The sequence below is a fragment of the Orcinus orca genome, chromosome 12, assembly GCF_937001465.1.
Source record: "Orcinus orca chromosome 12, mOrcOrc1.1, whole genome shotgun sequence".
Lineage (NCBI taxonomy): Eukaryota > Metazoa > Chordata > Mammalia > Artiodactyla > Delphinidae > Orcinus > Orcinus orca.
The window spans coordinates 20,906,361-20,931,414 of NC_064570.1; the positions used below are offsets into that span (position 1 = coordinate 20,906,361).

Consider the following 25,054-nt stretch of genomic DNA (forward strand, 5'->3'; position numbering starts at 1 on the left):
AGCCTTCACTAGATTTTGGTAAGACGACCTCTACTTCTTCGCATTATAAAAACAGCCTGAATCTACCTTGGAAATACATAATCTACTTACATATCCTCTTTACCTTCCTCTGCCCAGAATATTACTAAGAAAAAATGATAAAGATGATAAGAATAAGTAAGATAGTGAGCTTCCTGGTCTCTCCATCATGCGGCCCCAAAAGTGAACATGAACATGAAAACATTTACTTTGGTCCTTATGACAGATCTGACATTCACGACTTAGGTTTTTACAACCTAATACTATTACTACATGTGAACTTAGTAACTGAACATTTCTAATGCTGATAGAACATTGTTTATATGGTAAAGGGAAGAAGTAAGTGAACTGGGGATTTGAACATTTTGGAGAAAAAAGGGTGGGTAACTTTTTTTCTCCCTATGATATTGTTATATGTGAGTAAAGGGAGATGTTTACATTTTTATGTAAACATCTTATTTTATTTTTGTAAACATTTTATTTTATTGTAAACATTTTATTTTATTTTTGTATTTTATCAATACAATGTTTCTCTTAATTCTCTTTCAACCTGTGGGTTCCTGATTTGGGGCAAAAATAAAGACATGAGACATGAGGGAACAAGGAAGATGCCCCTGGGGCAGCACGGTGGGTGGGGCCAAGGGAGGCTCAGAGGAAAGAGCTGGGGGGGGGGTCTCCCGAAGCCAGTGAGGCTGAACCGGACATGAAGGACCCTCTCCATCCTTCAAGTGTGTTTCGTGGAAGGAAGGAGAAAAATAAAGGCAGCACTGGGGAAGGGTGCTTCTGGCAGCAATGTGCAGACTGTGCTGTTCCAGCTTGTTCCATGGACCCTTGGCCTAAATCTGACCTGTTCAAGAACATGGTTTCCTCATGTTTCTACTCACAAGGCATCACCTTTATGTTTCTTTCAGAGTCCAGGCAAAAGAAACGACACATCTACATTTCCAAGGCTGCGGCATGCTAACAGGGGAGGGGAGGTGGAGAAGCGCAAGGAATTGGTGCCTCCAGGCCTGAGACAAGACCATCTGGTAGGAGAGGCGGCCAAGGTAAAACAACTAGAGTCTGGAGATGATAGGGACAGAGTAGGTGACTGGATAGTTAATGCCACTAGGGGACTGTAAGTAAAGAAGAAAGTACGGGAGACCCCTGTAAATTACCGATCACTCAAGGAAGCAGGTTTGCTTAACCACAAAGCCGAGCAGGCTTGCTTAGCAACAGAAGCATGAGAAGCATGAGACATGCCCCCAAACAATAAAACAGTGATGGACTGAGACCCACATCCTGCCCAGTGAGCTCAGTAAGTTAATGATTCCTAGGACACGCTCCTCTGAGCACACTAAAAACAAAAATATAAGGAAAAGGTGACATTATACTAAAACCTGAGATGATTCACCATTTTTAGCATATGTTACGGCCCTTCTGCTAATTTAAATAGCACCATGACAGTCCCAGCCTGACCATGTAGAGATAAGAAAACTCCCCCACTGACACGGAGGAGGAACTAAGGATGCAAGCATGACGTCTACACAAGAATGAAGAAGAAGGTGGTCTTCTCCCCCTCCCCATTTTTCCTTTGATTATAAAACTGTAGCCCACTAAGTTCTCGGGACATAGCACTCTCTCACCTGCCTGCTTGTAAGCCTCACAAGCGTCCTATTTTAACAAATCACTTCTTATCTATCAGTTTGCTTCTCGCTGAATTCTTTCTGCACTGACACATAAAGAACCAGAGCTCCTTGGAGCCCCCTGACACACATTTCTGTGGTTTCAAAGGAGCTGGATCAGGCCCTGATGGCCAGGTCAGTTATCAAACATCCAGACCCTGTGCAGTAAGAGGGAGCTATCTCACCATCAGGCCACATCTCCCGCCGCCCACCTGCCTCTGGCACTCCCATACCCTTCTCTTTCCTCCTCCTCCTGTCCCCAACCAAGTGCCCACTCCCACAGATGTGGGAGTGTAAATTATCTCATTACCTGGTGTGGTGGCAGCAGCCTAAACTTGGAATCAGAAGACCTGGGTTGGAATCCCACTTGGCATTCACTGGCTGTATGACCCAGGCTACCTCTCCCTTCCCTCATCTATGAGGTGGGATAAATAAGAGTCAAACAGGGGACTTCCCTGGTGGTCCAGGGTAAGACTCCAGGCTCCCAACGTAGTGGGCCTGGGTTTGATCCCTGGCTGGGGAACTAGATCCCACATGCATGCCGCAACTAAGAGTCTGATGCCACAACTAGGAAGTCCGCATGCCACAACTAAGATCCCAGGCGTCGCAACTAAGACCCAGTGCAGCCAAAATAAATAAATAAATATTTAAAAAAAGAAAAGAGTCAAACGGGAGTCCAAAATTATGAGGATTAAATATGTTAACAATGAACTTCTCTATAATACTACAGTTGTGATGATGATTAAAGTAATTTACACAATGACCAATGTGAATGACCATCAAACAGCCTTTGTGCTTCAGGTAATATTTATCTTTAAAATGGAAAGTTTGTCAAATCAAATGAATCTCTCATTGGTGAACTCTGCTTGACCAATTCTTCTGACCCCCTTTAAGTGAGTCTGGGGCAAGTTGGCCCTTTCATTCTGGCCTCATTTTTATTTCAAAGACAAATATGGTTTCTAGGATGGAGGAAGACAAGCAAGCATCATTTCCATCAGTTATTGGCCCACTTTTTATACCCGGCACCTAGGTGCACTGCAGATGCTCACATCAGAAGTCCATACTTAATGTCTTGAAATAAATAACTTTAAGGACCGAAGTCTGGAATGACCTGGGATTGGATGATCGAGTACCTGGTGTCATAAAATTCTGTGTTGAACAATCACAAATCAAAGCTGGGGAATTTGGTAATTATCCAGAGAACGGAAACCTGCCCGAGGTCCCTGAAATCTGTTACTTCATTCATTCATTTCTTAAACACCTTGTTTTCACTGTCCTTTCTACTACTAACTTCCATGTAACATTACAAATAGATTAATTAGTAAAATATTTGGTTCCCTCCCTCTGTTCCTTCCTCCCTCCCTCCCTTCTTTCCTTCCCTTCTCTTTTTTTCCTTTTTTCCTTTTTTAAATAATTTTGAAATATCAGCTTAAAACATCAGTTTAAAAAACAACAGTTAAAAAGAAACCCACTAAATGTCAACTGCCCGAAATTCTTTTGTGCCTGTGATCCTACTATATGACAAGAAACCATCCTGAGGAGATAATTAGATCTTATCTGTGAGTAGTGGTGGCAAGATGGGAGTAGGTGGGAGTGTCAACATTTGACCAAAACAAAGCAATTCACATGATTAGTTAGGGGGGAAAAATAACTCAAACAGGTGGCTGGGGTTCCTATCTGATGAATGAAATTCTGACACTCAGATGAGGTGGTCATATATTTTATTTGTCCCTCTATGGCCAGAAATTTAGGAGTGCAAACTGGATCAAGGGGAAAAGCAGAAAGTAAACTGATACATGAAATGTAAAGTATTTCTGTTGGTGATCATGGTGGTAGAGAGCAGAACAGAAAGACCTCACCGCCCCCCCCCCCCCCCAGTTCTTTTTTCCCACAAGTTTTCACAGATGGTTATATTAGTTGTTTCCAAACTTATACAAGGATTGGGGGCTAGAGGCAATGAAATTTAGCAGCAGTGCTGGTGTTCAAGAGATAAGGTTTTAGCCCCAAGTAACACCTTTCAATCTGCCCGGTAACAACAATAGAAACTTGCTTCAGGCAGGGTGGTGTCCCACATTTTAACTTGCCCCCAGAAAATATCCTGAATTTCACAGATGTTCACAGTAACCTGACCTGATTGTAAATATCTTCTCTCTGTAATTCCCCCCCTGGTTAAATGAAGTTATGCAAAGGGCAGACAAAAAGCAAAGCAGGAAGCCTCCCACACTAGAAATCGAAGATAAGAATCACAGAAGCCAAATGGCTTTTATTGAAGGGTATTTTAAAGCCAATGTAGACATATATGGCTATTTGTAAATCCTCCGTATGTGTGTATAAACATGTACCTTCACACATCAAAACTGGATTGGTTCCTGAGCCACAGCAGGTACTGAGAACAAAGTGAAAGCAACTGAATTGTAGAAAATACATACTTCCAACGTATACAACAAAGGAGTACTACTTTTAATACACCAAGAGCTAAGAAAGTAATACACTAGAAAAATGGGCAGAGGAAATGTATAGGAAGACCACAGAGGGGAAAAAATACAAATGGCTGATAATATAAACTACTTGCTAAGTACAGCAGTGATCACAGAAATGTAAAACTAAAGACAATCTATCCATCTTAAACTAGCAAAAGCTAAAAAATGTTAATAGTTTTCGGTCCTGGGGAGGGTATGGGGAAACAGATACTCTCACTCTCTCCTGGGAGTGTACATTTGTACAGACTTCAGAGGAAAATATGGTAGTGCCTATTAGATTTTTTTTTTATTGGAGTATAATTGCTTTATAATGTTGTGTTAGTTTCTGCTGAACAATGAAGTGAATCAGCTATACGTATACATATACCTCCTCCCTCTTGGACCTCTCTCCCACATCCCCCTCCCCCATCCCACCCACCTAGGTCATCACAGAACACCAAGCTGAGCTCCCTGTGCTATACCGCAGGTCCCCACTAGCTATCTATTTTACACACGGTAGTGTATTTATGTCAAATCTAATCTCCCAATTCATTCCACCCTCCCCTTCCCCCCGATTACCTTTGATTTGGGCATCTTCTCATGGAAATACACCCACATATTCAGAAAGATATACACGTCCAGGGTTCACTGAACATTGTTTGTAAAATCAAAAATGCAGAGGAGGGCTTCCCTGGTGGCGCAGTGGTTGAGAGTCCGCCTGCCGATGCAGGGGACACGGGTTCGTGCCCTGGTCCGGGAGGATACCACATGCCGCAGTGCGGCTGGGCCCGTGAGCCATGGCCGCTGAGCCTGCGCGTCTGGAGCCTGTGCTCCGCAACGGGAGAGGCCACAACAGTGAGAGGCCCGCGTACTGCACACACACACACACACACACACACACACACACACACACACACACAAATGCAGAGGAAAATGCAATGTTTATCAACAGGGAAGTGCTTATACAAAATATGATACAGCTAGACTGTGACATTTTCTGAACTTTAAAATGAGTGAGATAAAATCATGTATATTGACATGAAAGCACATCCAAGAAACTTTTGACTAAAAAGTGCAGTTTGCATAGATTATGCATCGCATAATTCCAAATTTGTGAAGAAAAAAATGATTCCTATATATTCATGTGTATTTCCAAAGAAGCAGTCTAAAAGGACACCAGCTGAAGACAGGTGAGGTTGGGGGATGTGAGAGGAATTACACTTCTTCTTTCATACGTATCTGTGTCAAGAATGTATTGTGTATTTTAATGATGGAAAAAATATAGCTTGATTTTGCTGAGGCTGGAAAAGTGGAAAACGTTGTTTCGGGTGTTCTTCAATCTCAGCACGAATTGTTGGGGTCAGATGAGGAAGTCTGAAAGTTTTTGATTAGTTCAGCTACTTTCGCAGAACGTTTAAAGTGCCCCACTAATTTCCTAATTACTGCCCATTAACTAAGGGGAGAGGGAAAGAAGAGGAGACATCACAGCCCTGTCAGACCTGTGGCCTCACTCTTCAGTGGATATTGGTATGAAGCAGTTGTCTCCCCGAGTTCACTGTCCACATTTGCTTCATCAGAGAACATGGCATCCCTCTGCCCAAGCCCTCCACTGACTTCCCATCTCACTCAAAATATCGACATCCATATACAACAGTCTACAGAGGTCCATGGCCTCCTACCGTCCTTGTCAACACACTTTACCCTTTGGGCCTCTTTTCTGTTTCTCAGACACAGAAAAAATCCCTGCCTCTGAGGCTTCGCCCTTGTCTTCCCTCTGCCCGGAAGGCTTTTCCCTCAGGTATCCCCAAGTCTCTCACCATCACTTCTCTCACAGCTTTCCTCCAGTGGTGCCTTTTAGTGAGGCCCGCATTGACTACCATATCTAAGGTTGCGATCTCCATACCTCCACCCCAAGATTCCCTGTCTCTCCCACACTTTATTATCACCATCTGTTATTTTTAAATTTATTTTGTTTACTGTCTCTCTCCAATGACAAAGATTCTCTCCATGGCCAAACTTTAGTGGGGCTCCTCTGAGCCCTCTTCCTGACTAGGCCTCAATCTTAGCCTGTAAATATCTGAACTAACGCTAACGTTGTTTCTAATGGCTCAAGGCTGCTTCCCTAGGATGACCCCAGCCCCCCTTAAAGTGCCTGCCTGAGAAAACTCAAGGCTGCCAAAGAATTTACTATTTGTTCCAACCAATCTGAAGATAGGGCCCCCTGGCTCCCAGCCTCTGTGGGAGGGTAGGAGCCTAACTTCCATAAGTGATAAGGAATGAGCACCAGCGAACAAGCCCAAACTAGTTTCACATGGACCAACGCCCCTTTTTCACACTTCTTGTAATTTTTCAACTTCCTGACCCTACTGAGTCCCTGCCCACTCCCCTCACTACTCCCTCCTTCTTCCTTTTTTTTTTTTTTTTTTTGCAGTACGCGGGCATCTCACTGGTGGTCTCTTCCGTTGCGGAGCACAGGCTTCGGATGCGCAGGCTCAGCGGCCATGGCTCACGGGCCCAGCCGCTCCGCGGCATGTGGGACCTTCCCGGACCGGGGCACGAACTCGTCTCCCCTGCATCGGCAGGCGGACTCTCAACCACCGCGCCACCAGGGAAGCCCCCCTTCTTCCGTTTTAAAAATATTTTTTATATATAATACACACACACGCACACACACACATATATATTTTGGCTGCGCTGCACGGCTTGTGGGATCTTGGTTCCCCAACCAGGGATCGAACTTGTTACCCCTGCAGTGGAAGCATGCAGTCCTAATCACTGGACCACCAGGGAATTCCACCTCCTTCTCCCTTTAAAACACCCAGTCACCTCTGTACAAACTGAAGTCAAGTTCAGTCCATCCTGGACTATTTTCCCTATTCCTTAGAATGTTACTGCTCAAAATCTGTCCTTTCCACTTTCACTAGCAACAGGCTTTGTTTATGTTTAACATTCCCCACTGTAATATAGGCTCCAAGGGCTGGATTTTGTTTTCTTACTGGCACATAATAGAGACTCAGTAAATACCTGCTGAACATCACTGATGGATGGACAAACGTGTGTGGGTTTTAGTCCTACAGGCACATTTCCAGGCTGGGATAAGCATGTTTAAGCTTTTGGATGAAATATATTGCTCACTTCACTCTTTAAATACCTGGCAAGTGACAGGTGCCCGACTATCACAGATCATTCCAGTCTTCCTACACTTCCTACACTTATCTTCGATTTGTTTTTAATCCTGATAGAGCACCATCTGCTACATGCTTAATATCCTCCATAAACGTAAAGGACCGAGCACAGAATACCATGCTAACGAACGATTATTGCAAAGTACTGTGTGAAAAGTATCTGCTTCACAGAAAGACTTTTGTTGTTGACGGTTATTTCCTCTACTTCCCACCCTTTATTTCCATCTATGGCCCTGGTGTTGAAACTACCCTTCAACCCAATTCCCCCCGTGCCTCTCTGGGTCTCCATTCCCCAAACTTCAATGAAAGTGCTTTGGCTATGAATTCCAGGACATTTTTTCCGATGCCATCCAATGATGTCTTTTCAGTGTTTATTCTCTAGGTTCTCTTAGGTGATCTGACTGCTGCTACTCAACCTCACTATACTCTTTCTCCCTTATTCTTCTCATTTTTTTTTTCAGCTGTGCCTTCTCACCACTTTTAGGTGACTGCAAGCTGTCCCAAGTATAATCTGTCACTTCTAACACATGCTTTATAAGCAACTACTATAAGTGAGGTAGTATGGAGATTACAAAAGTCTAATACTCAAATGCTGCACTCAAAGAGATCGGAGACAGTCTATACTCATAGGAGAAGTTAAAGTTTACTGCACAGTGGTTGCTTTAATAATTATTTGTTGAACGAAGTGGTTAGGTAGGAAAATTCTGGCACTACCCAAGGCGATAATAAACTGCTACATGATTGACACGATAAGTGAAAGTTCTCCATTTAGAGCTGTGGCTTCTCCCCACTGTTATACTTCTCACTCCTAAAGGGTATTTTCTGTGGGGACTGTAACATCAACCACAGGTGACTAAACTAACATATCTGCTTATTACATCCTCAAATCTGCATATTTTCCAGCAGCCTTGTGATTCTCAGAGGGACCACCAACATTCTGATCGTCAGGTCCATCTTAGCATCTGCAGTCTCCTTGGAAGGAGGATCATGCCCAGCCCATCAGGGCAGAAGTTCCTGAGGCCTCCCTTCCTTCCCACATCCATGAGAAGCCCTGGTCTGGGCATCAATAACCTCAACCCCAGTCCCCTTCAGCCCCTCCCTCTTCTCTACAAAAGGCATCACAGACACTGAGAAATGAGGAATGAGAAATGTAAAGCTTTACACAGATGTAAAGCTTTTCAAACGTGCATATTCATCATTTACTCTTGTCTTTCCATGTTTGGAGTAATGCCATCTCAAAAACTAGATTTGAGTCATGAGTTTCCAGTGATGAAAGTGTTTTCATCTTAGGTTAAAAAAAAAATTCTGGGTCAAAGTTTAAAATTCTGGGTCAAAGGGTGCGAACTTCCAATTATAAGGTAAATAAGTCCTGGGGTGTAATGTACAGCATGGTGACCATAGCGAACAGTACTGTACTGTGTATTTGAAAGTTGCTAAGAGAGTAGATCTTAACGGTTCTCATCATGACAATAAATTTTTTTGTAACTGAAGGCAGGGATGGATTTCAACTAAACTTATTGTGCTAATCATTTCACAACACATACATACATCAATCATTATGTTGTACACCTAAACTTAATACAATGTTATATGAAAGTTGTATCTCAAAAAAGATTCTATCTCCATCTCTTCATCCTACCATCTGAAAACCTGCTAGACACTAGACGCATGAAGACTGTACAGATAGAATCCCAGGAACCCACTGACATGGGCACTCTTGAAGCAAAATATCCTGCATGGGTGGAAGTTCTACAGGTTCCTCTCACTAAATCTTTCAGAGCTTCCACCTCTTATAAATAATACATAGTCGGGCTTACCAAATAGGAAAGCAAGAGTAGACTTTCAAGCAGTATAGAAGTTTCCACGGATGGAATTGTAAGCTACATTAGTGCTAGAAGGAATCCATCCTTAAAGTAGTTGACAAGCCCAGTGGAAGCTCTCCAGAGGTTTGCTCCTCAAAGCGTGGTTCATGGGCCAGCCGTATCAGCAAAACTTAGAAGCCTATAAGAAAATGCAGAAGCTCAATCTCCACCCCTACTGAACTGCAACGAGATCCTCAGGTGATTCATAAGCACAGTGACATTTGAGAAACTGGAGACTGTAACCCTGTCACCTAAATCAGATGTGGACTCAGGTGAGAGCTCTGGTCAACAGGCCATTACAGCAGGTTGATGTAGTTGTCCACTGATGCACTGAAACATCACCCCTTCTAGAAGAAAATGGTGGACTTAGGGCTTCCGGGGGGGGTCTGACTAGGACTCTAATTTTTCATCGTTTGTGGCATGGCTTTGTTGCTTGTTGGCTATGAGCAGAGCGGCAAGGTGATGATGGCTGAAAACCACAGCCTGGGATTAAGGGCTTCCTTGCTGGGGCACAGGGACCAGCTGAATCATATCGAGACACCTCCACCCCCAGCCTCAGTAAGAGTCTTACACAGGTGAGGGCCTGCGAACATGAACATCAAGGGACGCCTTGGAGGGAGAGGGCTCAGAGAGCAGCAGTTAAAGCATGTGTGTGCAGAAACAGAAGGGGGGAGTGGCAGTCAGGCAGCCGAAAGCGGGACGGTGGGATGGGGGGACATTTACACACAGATTTTGATGCACAGGGTAAGTTTTCCGGCACTAGAAATTCAAAACACCTGCTTTTTCCTTTCTGCAGCTTCCTGGCAACTGCTGGTCCCTCCAGTGTATTCCTGGGCCTGGGCAGACACTCCCATCTTGCCATTGCCTGAGGCCACAGACATTCTTCATCTCCCAGCCCGCTGGGAATTTGTCAGCTGCCTAAAGAAACATCATCCCAGTGAAAAACTACCAATCGTGATCTGGATAATTGCATGTGACCTAATGCCAACCCTAAACCTATGCTAAGAAATGTTTTATCAGATCAGGCCAGAGGAATGCCATCCCACACCCCAAACAGGCCTCAGAAGCCAGGGTCACCCTCTGGGAGAACATAATCCACAGAGAGCCAGGGTTTGAATCAGCCTCACTGCCTCAGGGTTCCATTTGGAAAGAGGCACAGGCCTGATCTGCTGTGTGAGACCCATTGTTACAGCTCCTAAAGGAATGCGGGGTGGAGGATGTCTGGTGAATGACCAATGAGGGCTGAATGGAAATACAAGGGGCCTAGGTGGCACCACAATTATGTGCACCCTGCAGCTGGTGTGGTGGTTGTGGAGGGAGACATGGGGTATCCCATCAATCGGCCAAGAGAAAAGACTGTCTGTCTTCACACCCAAACCATCTCCGCCATGTACTTCACACTCCTCAATCCATAAGATCTGCCCTTGTGACCCACCCCTCCAACAGGTGTCCCCACCCTGTACCCCGGCCAACGACTTCCATCATCCTGCTACTCTTACCTTGTTCCCTAGGAAGATCCCTCCTTCTTGCTTCCTTCGCCATAACTCCAAAACACCCCGCTGTGCTGCAGAACATCCGCTTCATCATAGACAACTGTTTCCTTATTCAACCCAATTTTATTACCCCACTCTTTTTTCAGTTAATTTATTTTTTAATTGAAGTACAGTTGATTTACAATACTGTGTTAATTTCAGGTGTGCAGCACAGTGATTCGTTTTGGGTTTTGTTTTTGTTTGCAGATTACATTCCATTGTAGGTTATTACAAGATATTGAGTATAATTTCCTGTACTATACAGTAAATCCTTATTGCTTATCTAGTTTATGTATAGTAGTCTGTATCTGTTAATCCCATATTCCTAATCTGTCCCTCTCTCCACCCCACTCTTCTTCTTCTTTCTGAGCCTAATAGGCATTTGGCTTTCTTCAGTGGCACTTTCGCTTCCCAGAAGCCCAGGAATTCCTCACTTTGCCGGTTCTCTGGTACACGGAGGTAATGGTGTGTTTTCCCATCCTAACCATCTCTAGTCTAAGAACTATCCTGTCCGCACCTATAAGAGTGCGTGCCAGCAGCCTTGCTTGTCCCATACAATGGATATTGCTGGTTATGGGAATGGCTACCTGACCCAGGCTGGGCATTTGGAATTGGATCCAAGGACACCAAGGAGTCTCTGTTTGCTCTAACTGAAGACGTGTGAATGCGGAAACTCTGAGGAAATGCGTGCTTGTAATAGCAGAGAATCTGGTATGGCTGGATGCATGGATGGATGGGAATATAGATAGATAGGTAGATAGATAGATAGATAGATAGATAGATAGATAGGTAGGTAGGTAGATAGATAGATAGGTAGAAAGGTAGATAGATAGATAGATAGGTAAGTAGGTAGGTAGGTAGATAGAGCCCTAGGGGAAAAAAGTGATGGAGAGATGGTGAAAGAGTGCCCTTCTTGGCCACAGGCAATTTATCAGCTCCTGGTTCTGGGTCCTCATGATACACAACTCTACCTATTGGTTTTGAACTGCTCTTAGTTCCTTATACAAACAAAAACAAAAACTTCTTTCGAACAAGGGAGTCTCTAATCCTGGCTATGGAAAATTGTTCATTTTGAGCAAATCCTTGCTATCACTTAATAATCTTCTCATTCATGCCTTACTGAAGCCCTCCCACAGATGTCACATTGTCTCCTTTACTTTCTTAACCTCAGAGTCACTACGTTAATGGCCCAAACTGACCTGCTTGGTTACCACACACTAAATCAAGTTGTTATATATTCTGGGGGTATGAAGTATTACCATAAAGTAACATGAATGACTTAGATGTCCAAATGATTGTTATTCCCACCAAAATAATCATGCAGGGAGACAGTATATGTATTCCCACAATGTGGCCACTGTCCTGGCCATTTCTGGAATGTCTCTTCAAATCTTCCCCACTGACAGTAAATCCATGTCTCTGAAAGTTAGACATGATTTTTAGAAAGAGCTACAGTCGTGCTGTATCCAGGGAAAGTGGATAAAATGAGGGATTGAATATTTTAATCATAAAGCTTTTGTTAGAAACACTGTTTTACCCAGCAGAATCCTAATTGAAATAAGCATATCTTCCATAATTGGAATAAGTATATGACAATTCGAAAAGATAACATTCATTTGAAGACATAAGTTCTATTACATTTATTAAATACAAATCATGTTCTTTGTCATCATCAAATCTTTCTGTCCTCTTCATCTAGAGAAGCAGCAATCAAAGATTTATAAAGCCCAGTAGGTTGGAGAAGAAGGATTTGACAAATGTTTGTTATTGATGTTTAGGTTACTCAATTATTATCTAATAGAAATAAGACCGATAAAGAAGACGCCATTCAGGTAGGTTACAATATACATGAAGGCAAAAGATTACAGACCAGCCTGATGACCTGAATCGTGGCCACAAATTATATGTCACATGCTTAAAATATGTGAGCTGCTGATCCAGAATGAAAGCAGCACACCGATGATATTCCCACCCTAGTAAGAGCCCTGAGCTCTGGGGATGGATAACGCACTTTTCTTTAAGTCACAAGTTTCTTCCTGTTATGAGGGGTAAGCAACAGCTACTTTTTCTCAAGCCTTCACAGAGGCATCGAGAAACTGCTAAGTAAGGTATATAAATGTCAAGTTTTAGCCAATAGGTCACGCAGTGAGCTAGATCTCAGAAACCTTTCTAAGGCAAGCCTTGCAACCCACTTCTCCGTGCAAATTTCAGCTAGTGTGATCAAAGGTAATGAGTCAGCCAGGAGGGTGTTTTAAAAACACTAAAGCTGCTTCAGGGTTTTCTTCCTGAGCTTCACTGTAACTGAAACTACACTTGTACTCTGAGACAAGATAGGGTTCCTGGGCATGAATTACACACATGACTCCAAGATTGAGTCGTTTTAGGTTAAAAGAACGCACCTCAGTAACGATCACTGAAGCATGCTTGCCTGAAAATACAGGATCCCAGAATCCCGTTACAGTTAATCCAAATTTGTTGTTTATACTAGAAATCTGAAGTGTTGGATAGACCTTAAAATAGACAGACAACTGGCTGGGGCCTGAAAATGACCTTTTGATGGAAACATGTTTATTCTGATGATCTCAGAATAGTATTTGTAGAGTAATACATAACTGGATTTCCTCCCTGGTGGTGGGGTACATACGCGTCGTTTTCCCTGAGTGGCGATGGCTGTGCACTAAGGTTCTATTAGGTAAGGAAAAGAGCGTGAGCTTTGAAGTCATAAAAATTTGAATATCTGTTCTACTACTTCCCCGCTACCTGTGGGACTGGGTGCGTTATTCCATTTTTCTGAAGCCAGGTTCCTTATCTAAAAAGTGGAGCTGATACTTAGCTATGCCACAGGGTTGCTATGAAGATGAAATGTGATAGCGTGTACAAATATGCAGGACTGGATTCGTGTTAAAGTTCACTTCCTTCTAAGCCCTCTTGCCTACTCTCTTGCATCCAACACCCAGCACTGCCCTGCAAGGAGGCTGCAGAATCCCCGACACCAGCCCGAGGCTGGACTGACATTCACGACTTCCCTTTCACGAACTACTTTTATGAAGATATTGTGAAGCCAGGTTCACACAATACTCCCAAGGAAGTGCTCAGGATTTCATCAACAGCTCTTCAAAAACACTCTAGTTAATTTTGGGTTTTGTGTGTGTGTGTGTGTGTGTGTGTGTGTGTGTGTGTGTGTTTTAAACATTTGGAAATCATAGCTTCTATCCAACTTTCCATTTATATTTTTTCTCACTTCGCCTAGTTTTTTGATTTATGACTTCATGTCAAAAGAACTGACTTTTAGGGAATTCATGCATTAAGTCCATAAATATTTAGTAAGCACCTACTATATACCAGGCCCCGTATCTGGCACTGAGAATGCAAAACTCAACTAAACATAATTTCTGTTTTCAGTGCTGTTACAGCACAAGGAAGGAAGCACAGTCAACTACACCATAGTAAGTCCTGTCACAGCCGGGTGCCCAAGGTGCCGCCATTTACATGGCACTCTAAAGTCCAAAAGCACTTTCACACTTTCAGCCTCACGTGAACCCTATGAGCTAGGCGTTACCGTTACTCATCATTTCCAGGTCAGATATAAGGAAGCCAAGCGGAAGGAGGGGGAGTAAGCTGACCAGGATCACACTGATAATAACCGTGGTTCTGTGTCTCGAATCTCAGCTGGCTGTGTTCTCCCCACCATCTCCCTCAGTGTCCATGTCAGAATACACTCCGAACACGCCCCCTATCAAGCTTGCAAATGCCTTACAAATGTCACCTAAATTGTGTCTGCTGGGAAGCATTCAAACACACGAAGTTCTCATTCTCTGGCCTTGGCCCAGCACCCTAACCTCCCTTCTCTCCCCCAGGACCCTACTGCTGAGTGTTTTCTGATGATGCCGGGTTGTTTCAGGCCTTGGTGTTTTTTCTGTACTCTTTCCTCTCCCCAAACACTCCTCCTCCATCTTCCTGTTCCTCCTCTTGCCTGGAGATAGTATAGGTTTCACCTCCTCCCGGAAGCCCTTCCTGATTACCCTCCCCCAAGCCATTTCCTATAGCTGAGCCTTCTAGGTTCTCCCCCTGGCCCAGGACTGGGCACAAGTCATAGCTCAGACTTGGTGGCACTGCAGTCATTGGTTTATTTGCCTGTCTTCCCCCCACTGTTCCTTTAGGGATGTCTTTACAGCCCACTAGCTGTTTGTTGACTGAATGAACGAAGAAAAAATCAAGATATGCTCCCTCACCTAGTGTACCACCTGCAGTGGCTGGAGCTCAAAACAAATCCACAGTTTTGCCAGCAGTCTCAGAGCTACTACTGAACTACTGATGCCAACTAGAGCTTCCCCAGTTTAGGTATAATTCGCTCTTCAGGCATCCTCTGAAAACAAGAACAAGAGTCATCACCACCATCACCAGTCATTTTTTGAGCATACACATGGCAAATAACAATGGCTTAGACCACTACACATGCTGCTGTCTCTAGCCAGCCACATCCTTTCTGCTTTCATTCTTACTCCCCAAATTGCAGAACCATGTCTGCTCATCTCTGTACACCCAGAGCCTAGAACAGTGACTGGCACATAGCAGGCCTCTCACCTCGATAAATATTAGTTGAATGAATGAATGAAACTGCCCCGGCTCACTTCTTCCTAAGTGACCTTATTGGCACTAAGTGAAGACTTCACCCTCCAGGCCACAACTGGCTTGAGTTTGGGTGGGTATCGGATCAAGACAGACAATGTCTCTGTGACCTGTGTGTGACCTATGACCTATGGCTTTAAACAGTGGATCTGCTCTAGGGAATCTGAACTGAAAAACACGAAGAAAGTTGTCCAGGTAAAATACGGACAAGAACCAAGAGGAAGTGAAGGTAAGCTGTGGTGGGGAGGTAGGAGCTATGAGGTAGGGTTTGTGTGAGTAGACGGATGAGGAAACACCCACAAAACAGATTCTCACCGGGAGAATCTGTTCAGATTAGGAAGCAGAGAGGCAAAGAGAAGCTGAGAGTCGGGGAGGCCGCGCCATCCCTGAGGAAGCGCTAGAAGAGAAAGAGGAACTGGTCCGTAGGGCCGCCTCCGTTCCCGACAGCTCTCTGGTCTCAGCTCCAGGTCAAGTGCAACCTGACTTAACAGGCATGTCCTTACCTAACAGCTGAAGATGATTCTTAGTGTTTCAGCCTCTGCTGCAGGGTAACAGGTGATGTTGAGTTTTAAAATGTCTTAACCTCGGGCACAGGATCACCTCGGCTTATAGGGTGACTGTGGGAGCGTTAGATAAAGGCACCCCTTCTGGGATGAAGCCTGACCAGTGGGCAGCTCCTAGCTGGATGGGAAGCCCACAGCCTTTGCACAAAGAAAAAGGTTCCCTTCTTGGAGGAGGTGGGGGCATGCAGGTCCACCCCAGACTGTATAGCTTGGCCAGGGCAGGGCACAGGCTGCATTTGAGCCCCCCTTGTCTGCCCTGCCCAGGCTGCCCTGCTTTTCCCGGCAGGATGGTTTTACTCTCCTGTGAGAAGGCAGGGACAGAAAGTACACCCAGAGCCAAATGGTCTTTTTTTGGTAAAAAAAAAAAAAAAAAAAAAACACCACTCTGAGTTATGTGAATGGAAAGTGAGCCGGCATCCATTGCTCTTGCCTAGGGCTGCTCCGGCCCCGCTGTGATCGGGGCCCAAGAGTTCCCTTGGGACTCCCCACCCTGGCATGGCATGTCATTATGCTTTGGATAACAAAGGCTGAGCATGCAAACACCAACTGGAGTAGTTAGAACCTTAGAGGGCAGAGGAAGGCACTCTGGGAGCACCGGCAAGGTGTGGACAACGAGGACTTCCCCCAATGGGACAGGTGACCATCAACTGCAGAACTCGTTTTGGACAGCAGCACCTCGCGGCAGTGGCCAGTTAGTAGCAGGTATGGATGGACAGAACATCTAGGTTACTAGATTCTCACTCCACTAGGCACTGAACACACCAGCGATGAAAGACTCGAGACAAAGATACTGGATCTGCCATTACCTACATACCTATGTATACTCGGGCAAAGGGATGCCGGAGGGATGAATCAGGGTACCAAAAGAGATGAGACTGTGTCTGGACACCAAGCTGATGAAATGGCCCATCTGCTCATACCTCCCCTTTTAAGGTGGCTCAAACGTTTTCTGTTCTGTGCAGCCCTACGTGCAAGACTAAGAGTCATAGCTTGAAGACAGCAAACGCCTCTTGGTACTCCTACAGCCCAGTGGGTCCAGCACAGCGCTTGGTACACAGTAGATCCACAGTCAGTACTTGATGAGCGCTTACAATAGGAGTAAGTCCTGAACTGTGTCCTAAGGCTCTTTACTTACTAAACATTGGGCTTATCAGAAAAGACCATCAGAACCCACTGAATATATTAAAGTTCTCAATGCAGAAGAAGATTGACCTGAAAATTAAGAGAACACCTGTCCATATATCATGAAAACCTTGCTTTGGGATTTTATTTTTTTAATGGATAAAATACCACTTTATTTACAAAGAAATACTAGATTTTAAAAATCCAGAACTTCTGTTGAATTCCAGAACAGTGAATTCAAAACCATAAAGCAACGTTTTTCTAAGCTCAAAACAGGGCTGATGTATCAATTCCAATTTTACTTCAGTTATATTTTTAAAATGTACTTATTTGAAAATATATGGCTTTCTTCACGTTTTGTATGGATTTTAAAATTTAAAACTAGAGATTTTGCTGACAAAGTACATGCATGTTTATCATGTGAAAAATTAACTATTCAAATCACAAGTTAAATAAAAGCCATTGAAGCCTGAGATGCTTTTCTTGACAAAAACCCAGTAATAAAGTACAAACAGAAAGTGGATTCTCTTGTGATATCTCCACAGCATCAATAGAGTGCCAAGTACAGAGCTGGTCTTTTAAAAATATTTTTTTGGATTGGATCGTCTCTTATTGGCATAATAGGCAAAAACTTCGAGTTTCATAGTTTTTATTATTCTTTTACGGACAGAAGGGCAGAAAGGAAGCAGTGCTGGGATGTGGGGTGACTGATGGGGATGGCCGTTTGCTCTGGAGTGAGGCTCTTCTCTGACAACCCTTGGTGAACACTTTGCAGTCTTCTCCCCCCTCTCCTCCTCTGCCCCCTCCCAGCCACGCACCACTGCAAAGTTCCCTCCCCCCTCAACACTCTCCCAAAGACTCCCACCAGGTAATTAACTCATTATTAGTAATTAACCCTTGGGAAGGACTTACTGGCAACTAGCTGAAATCAAAAAAGGGAGTGAGAAAAGCCACTTGGGAGGTGGAAGCAGCAGAGGAGAATACCAGTAGGGATGTGAGAAGGTACCAAACCAGTCTTCAGCCTTACACTTGCCCAGGCCAACCCTGGTCACAATATCACAATACATATGGCAGCAAGTCATGCGGATATATAGGCCATAGCACGGTGGTTCCCAAACCTTGCCACACATTAGAATCACCTGATGCCAATTAAATCAGAATCTCTGGGGCTGGGACCTAGCCATGAATTGTTTTGCTGTGATTTTGGTGGTGGTGGTTTTTTTTAACTCGCCAAGGGACTCCTATGTGTAACCAACTTTGCAAACCAGTGGCAGAGAGTAATGCTTCTCAAACGTGAATGTTCCTATAACAACCTGGGGATCCTGTGAAATGCAGACTGGGATTAAGTAGGTCTGGGGTAGGGTCCAAGATTCTGAGATGACACCGGGGCTGCTGGCCTGGGGCTGGCTCTGGCCAGGCCACATATGATCTCGCTTTGGATACTGCCCACTTGTGTGCCCAGAACTTCTGGGGAGGACCTAGAAACTGGGCTACCCTATGGTCAAGGAATGTTTTCACACTCACGTAGAAGTTCACTCTTTCACACATGGGTCAGCATCATGGGGTGCAGGGGACAACTCAGCTGAAAGCTGTCACTTCCTAATATCCTTTAAAAGTACACAGAAGGCATAGAGCTCTTGGAGGTAAAATAATTTTATAAATTGAAGTTTACAGTTCACATGAGGGGCACTTTGCACATACACATTTAAAAAGTTTTTACTCCCCTCTTCTACGTGTAGGCCTCGATTTCCATCTATGAAAATGAGAAATGGTGACACACGCTATGTTTATTTTGTCTACCGTCACCAACTGGACACATTTGCAGTTGCCTCTTTAGAGGCACCTGAATGGTTAATCTTTGTTAAAAAAAAAAATCAATCAAGATTATCCCGGGGTCAAGTTCAGTCTGGCCAAGACATAAAAACCAGGAGGAAAAATACATTCAACTCAATACTTTCCACAATATGAATCCGGCAGAAGATTCTTCACAAACATCCCATAACCTACATCCCACTACCTGTATTTAACAATTCCAACCGGCTTTAAGCAAAGTAATCTGCGAAGTCAGATCAACAATACGTTTGATGTTTTCTACATATACACGTTGTGCAGCAAAAGCGATATTACAAAAGTAAGAGGGGACTTCCCTGGTGGTCCAGCGGTAAAGAATCCGCCTTACAACGCAGCGGATGCAGGTTCATCCCTGGTCGGGAGCTAAGATGCCACAGGCCGCGGGGCAACTAAGCTCACATGCCACAACTAGAGAGAGAAAAAAACCCGCACACCACAGCTAGAGAAGCCCGGGCACCACAAGGAAGAGCCGGCGCTCGCAACTAAGACCCGATGCAGCCTAAAATAAATAAGTAATAAATAAATCTTTTTAAAAATAAAGAAAAACTGAAAAAAATAAAAGGAATATGAAAAAGGGCTCTGACGGAAAACTGAGCTGGCTTGCCTGTGGAGTGGAGTCAGAGGTATGGAAATGTGCCGTTTTCTAAGGGGAAACCAGGCTTCAGGTAGGAGTGAGGTTGCCTGGGCACTTCAAGGCCTGGCCCCCGAGCACAGACCCTGAAGGAGTAGTGGTGGAGGGTAGGGCGTAAGCTCTGTACCATTACAAGGGCCTGTCGCTGCTACTAGTAGATTTGATGTTAGCTTCAGTCCCAGCTTCCCAGCTTTCACGCATCCTCCGGAGATTGCAAATCAGAAAACGATGTGCAGAAACTTAACAAGCCTGGTGGACTTTTAAAAACGGTTCTACAGTTCTTAAGAAAATGCTTTGCTGAAAAGCATTTTAAAATCATTAATTATTTAATCCCCCCACAACCTCCCCATGTGGTAGTTCCACACTCTTCTTCCCACTTTAAACACCTAGATGTGAGAGACAAGGTTAAGCGATTTGCCTCCCCGCCACCCCCGCGTTACACAGCTCCGCGCTGGCAGCACCGGCCCCCAGCCTGGTTCTGGCCGTCCGGGGCCCCGAGCAGTCGCCGGAGCCGGGGGTGCACACCGGGCAGAGGGGAACCCGCGGGGAGGTGCTACCGCAGAGGGGCTGGCTCCAGGCTTGGTTCAAACAGTGAAGGATCACGGCCAAACTCTCACCACCACCTGCGTGGGGCTTTACAGGGAGGGAAAACTCATACTCCGGGTCCTCGGACCAGCAAACCCCCAAGGAAGGCTTTGTTTCAGAAGCAGGAGCGGTTGGGTGGGTGTTCAAGACGCGCACTGGCACAGCCCCCCACCCCCACCGTGAGAGGACCGCACGCTTCCGAGGGACCAAAGTCGCGCTGAAGACCGAGGGAAGCCTCCTCTTCCCGATGCACAAGCCTAAGAACCAGAGCAGCCGGGGCTCCCCGGCGCCGCAAAGCCGCACGGCCGCGTGGGAGGCTCCGCATCCCGGCGGGTGCGTCTCGCCCGGGAGAAACGCGCGCCCACCCTGAGCCCCAGCCGGGGCGGAGCATCTCCCGCCGAGGGTTCCGAGCCGCCGGCCACCAAGGAGGATAGCGGCAGCGGGGTGGGGAGTTCAGCTTCTCCCAGCCCCGACCCCCCCCTCCCCAGCCCCTCCTCCACTCCCGCCGCCAGCCGGCTGGGCCATTGCCCGCTGACGCCCCGGGCTGGCCGGGTCCCCATCGCAGCCACCTGCCCGCGCCGGCCCTACCCCCGGCCCCCAGCGCCCGAGCTGCCCTTACCTGAACCGGAGATGTGGACCCGGAGCGGGCGGCCCCGACTCGAGCACGACGACAGGTCGCTCTGCGAGCGGCCGCGGGGGCTCGGGTCCCCGGGCAGCCGGCGCAGGGCAGGCGCTGGAGGCCGGGCGGGCGCCTCGGGCTCGGGGACCTCGGCCGCCGCCTGCCCGGCCGGCTCTCCCGGGGGCTCCGCGGGGCTCCTGCCCGCCTCGGCCATCGGCTCCTGGCGGCCCGGAGCGCGGGGTGGGGCCGGCGCCGAGGACCGCGCTGCCCGGCGCGCGGCTACCCCGAGGCAGCGACAAGGGCGGGGAGGCTGGACGCCGGGCGCCGAGAAGCTGGTGGGGAGGGCGGGAGGAGGAAGAGGACAGAAAAGTTTGCACAGGAAGGAGCCGCCTACAGCCGGCTCTTGCTCCCGCCGGCGAAAGCCGCAGGGTTCGGAGCTGGGCCGCCCTCTGTGCCCGCGAACCTGCCCGCTGCTCCACCCCCCAGGGCCTGGGCACGGCCCTTTGCAGGATGGCAGCCATAGGGTCCCCTCTGGTCGTCACCCAGGTAGCAGGCCTCAGATTAATAGAGCTTGGGGCTTCAGGAGCTGGGATGCAAGGTCAAGGTTAACGATACTATTTTCATTAGGGGTGGGGGGGGCGCGCGGTGGGCGGGGGTTTTGAGGAAGGCCATGTACACACCCTTGAGCTCCCTGTGATGGAACCGAAATGATAATACCCAGTTTAAGGATGCGAAACTCGAAACTGCAACGCCAAAGGGCACTGGACTTGATGGTGCGTTCGTGACCCATCCTGGAGACCCTTAAGTCAAGGCTAGTGACCTTCGCCGCTCACCCTTTACCCTCGAAGCCATCTCTGCCTCCAACCTTTGCCCACATTCCTGGATTTCTATCTGCTGGGTAGACTCGTAGGTCATGTTTATAAAGGCCAGGCTTCCAAAGAACGGAATAAATTAACACAGATTGGAAGTCTCAGTCAAAGCTTTCTAGTGGAAAGACTGGTCTCTCAGCTGCTGTTGATTGGAAATCAGTGAGTTACCACCATGCCTTGTATGATTGCTGATTCAGCTGGTGATTCCGCAACCTAAGCTTTATCAGTTTCACGATTAGGCCCCTAAGTTGTGACTTGCCCAGAATCACACTCAGGAGTCACCACTCCTGAAAGCTCATGGCAGGGAACAAAGGTCCCTGGGTTCACCCATAGGCCTTAGAGAGGCAGCAGGAAGAGAAGGAGACTGGGGGCTGGGGGTGGGAGGAGGGTTAGCCTTTAACATTGATTGACACACACACCCATATTCCAGGTGTGATGTCAGACACTTTGCACATATGATATCTTTTAATAAGTAATCCTTAGGGCTTCCCTGCTGGCACAGTGGTTGAAAGTCCGCCTGCTGATGCAGGGGACACAGGTTCGTGCCCCGGTCCGGGAGAATCCCACATGCCGCGGAGCGGCTGGGCCCGTGAGCCACGGCCGCTGAGCCTGCACGTCCAGAGCCTGCTGCTCCACAACGGGAGAGGCCACAACAGTGAGAGGCCCGCGTACTGCAAAAAATAAAAATAAAAAATAAATAAATAAACCCTAGCAGAGAAGGTAAGAGGAAGGGGGGTCAAAAGTGAAGGGTGCAAGGTAGAGAGATACATGAATACCCACAGAGGCCTTTGTAGCAGCCAGGTCATAATAATGACAACAGCTCGCCTGTAATGATTTAAAAGGGTTTTCACCTATCATTCTCACAGCAACTCTGGGAAGGGCCTTATTATCCCAGTTTTGCTGTGAGAACTCTCCAAATACAGGTCCATTTCCACAGAGTCAGCCATGCTTCTCTGGTCCTGCTCTAAATGTCTCCTATTTTTCCCACCTCTTTAAATTTACACGGCTTCAAGTGTTACTACGTTGCTATCTTGTGTAGTTTAGGACAGAAAAAAAGATGCCTCTGCTTCAGAGCATTAACTTGCAATGTTTCAGTAGATAGGTCTTTGGTAGTATTGAAAGGGCCCTTGGAAGGATTTCCCCCTTTCCCTTGTAATCGACATTAGATTAGGATGGTGTTTCTCGTCATCCTTTGCTATCCTGCGTGTTGTATTACCCGGTGATGCTGTCTGTACTCCTCACGTCCACTTCCTTAGCGGTTAGGCTCCCCTTGTCAGCTGCCTTCTTTCTGGGGCACATTTGCCTCTTCTCTGCGCTTGGGTCTCACCCCACTGGATTCTCCCCATTGCTCACAGCAAGAGCACCTCCACCATCCTTCCAGGCCTCCTGCTTCTCCCTTTCAGGTTTATCCTGTATGTCACCTCTTTTGAAGGTAAATAAATGAATAACTAAATATTCCAAAACACATGAAGTCTTCCCCTGCTCATTATTCAGTAACTTATCATTTCAGCTTTCACTCAGTCAACACCTACTGGAGTGTCTCTTGAGGGCCAGACACTATGCCGCCGCGCCCTCCATGCCCTCGAGGAACCCCTCAGCCCTCCCTCCCTCCATGCATTTTCCTTTCACCACCAAGCTTCTAAAGAGAGTAGCCTCCACTTGCTAGTGCCTGTTCTTATAGTCCCCCTTCCCCATCCGCATTCCTTCACTATCTATAGGGTGACTTCTGCCCCTGCTACTTACTGCGTGGGCTGCTTTGCCACTATCACTTTTGAGCATTTAGCTGCCAAACAACGTACTGAGGACCTCTCAGGTCTGACCCCTGCTGCAGCCCTTGACACTCTGGACCACTTGTTCCTTTTCTGGACTCTGTGTCCCTGGTTTCTGGGACACTCATCTCACCTCTCTGCCTCCCAGATACCCTCTTCTCAGGATCTCTTTTTTTCTGTCTGTTCTTACCTAATGCTCCCCTGGGGTCCAGCCTCAGCCCTCTTCTCTTCACACCTGACGTATTTTTTCCTGGAAAACCTCACCTTCAGCTTTAAACTGTGCAGAGACACCTCCCAAATCTTTTCCTCCAGTCTAGAGACTTCTTTCCTGGTCTTTAGATCCCAGTGTCCAACAGGGCTTGTCTTCTGGGTGTTTCCTTGACACTCGGCAGTCAATGTTCCCAGAGCTGAATGCTTCCTCCTCCGTGAATCTGTTCTATTCTCCATCTAAAATAAATATCTCCAGAATGGGTTTCCACTCTGCTCTCACTGCCATGTCTTTAGCTTGAACCTTCATCTTCTATTTCCCCTTAAAGGAAGGGACTCTGCCTCTATGCTCACTTTCTTCCACTGAGCTCCCTTTCTCATTCCTAGCGTGATATTTCCAAAATACTCACAAGACTTTGCTGCTCCCCCATTTACATCCCTTCAAAACAACTATCCATGCCACATGTTCAGGCACATGCGCCCTAGCATGGCGTATCAGGGCTTCTACATCCTGCCGCTGTTAGACACACCCTGCTCTCTAGTGTCCAGACCTATTTGTAGTTCTCTGTTCCTCTTCTAATGGTAGCTTTGCATCCCCATTTCCTCTGCCTGAAGCATCATCCTCCACCTTCTCTAACTTTGCCCAACTCACCGACCACCACTCATCCTTCGAGCCTCAGGTCAAGTGTCTCCCCATCCACGAAGTTTTCCTGATGCCTCCCTGACCTCGGAGCCAGGCAAGGGCCCTTCCTGAGCAGTGCCATAACGTGCCCTGTATATCTCTGTTACGTCCCTTTTCACACAGGATTGCATATGTTGGGGTGCTAGTCTATCTCTCCCTCTCCCTGTGAGCTGCCTCAGGGCAGAAAGTACCTAGACTGGGTTGTGTTCTCCCAGCACCACTGTGTGTTGGGATGAATGAATCAGTTAATGAAGGCTATTTGGGCAGACAGACATTAACAAGTCCTTCCCTGGCAATTCATGGAAGGTGCTATGGAAACCCAGAGGAGCAGGACCTAACCTGTCTGAGGGAGAGGATCAGGGAAGGCTTCCCAGAGGAAGGGGCACCTGAGATGCACAGGCACCCAGGATGTGGGAGGGCATCTGAAGGACACAGAAGCTTGAGAAAGTGGGGCTCCTCAGGACTCTGTAATAGCTGGAGAACAGGAAGTCCACAGGAAGTAGCTAATTTTTGAGCCTGAAAAGTGGACAAGAAGTGGATTAGGATTCACTTTTCAAATGCCGTTATGTATCTGCAATCCTAAAATGATGACATATCATATTTATTGGGGGTTTTGTTTATTTCCAGTTTTGTTGATCTTATCTCACCTCTGGTATAAGATTTCAATTTCCTTAGCAATGTTCCTCAGCACCTAGGACAATATTCTGCCCAGCACTTAATAAATGTAGCTATTTGACAGACTGATAAAAAGAGCGGCAGAACATTCAATTTTTCAAAGCAAAATGTTTGTCAGTGTTATTAGTTTAT

At 46.4% G+C, this 25,054-nt stretch overlaps 1 protein-coding gene across 2 annotated transcripts in view; it reads right to left on the bottom strand.

Annotated features, from left to right (window-relative positions):
- Window positions 1-20,949, bottom strand: part of PHACTR2 (phosphatase and actin regulator 2) — a 262,245-nt gene extending 241,296 nt beyond the window's left edge. For both annotated transcript variants that reach the window (XM_033405880.2, XM_033405859.2), the window contains exon 1: window positions 20,721-20,949. In XM_033405880.2, coding sequence (XP_033261771.1) covers window positions 20,721-20,934 — 214 coding nt within the window. In that variant the 5' untranslated portion in view covers window positions 20,935-20,949. The remainder of the gene's footprint in view (window positions 1-20,720) is intronic.
- Between the last annotated feature and the right edge of the window lie 4,105 nt (window positions 20,950-25,054).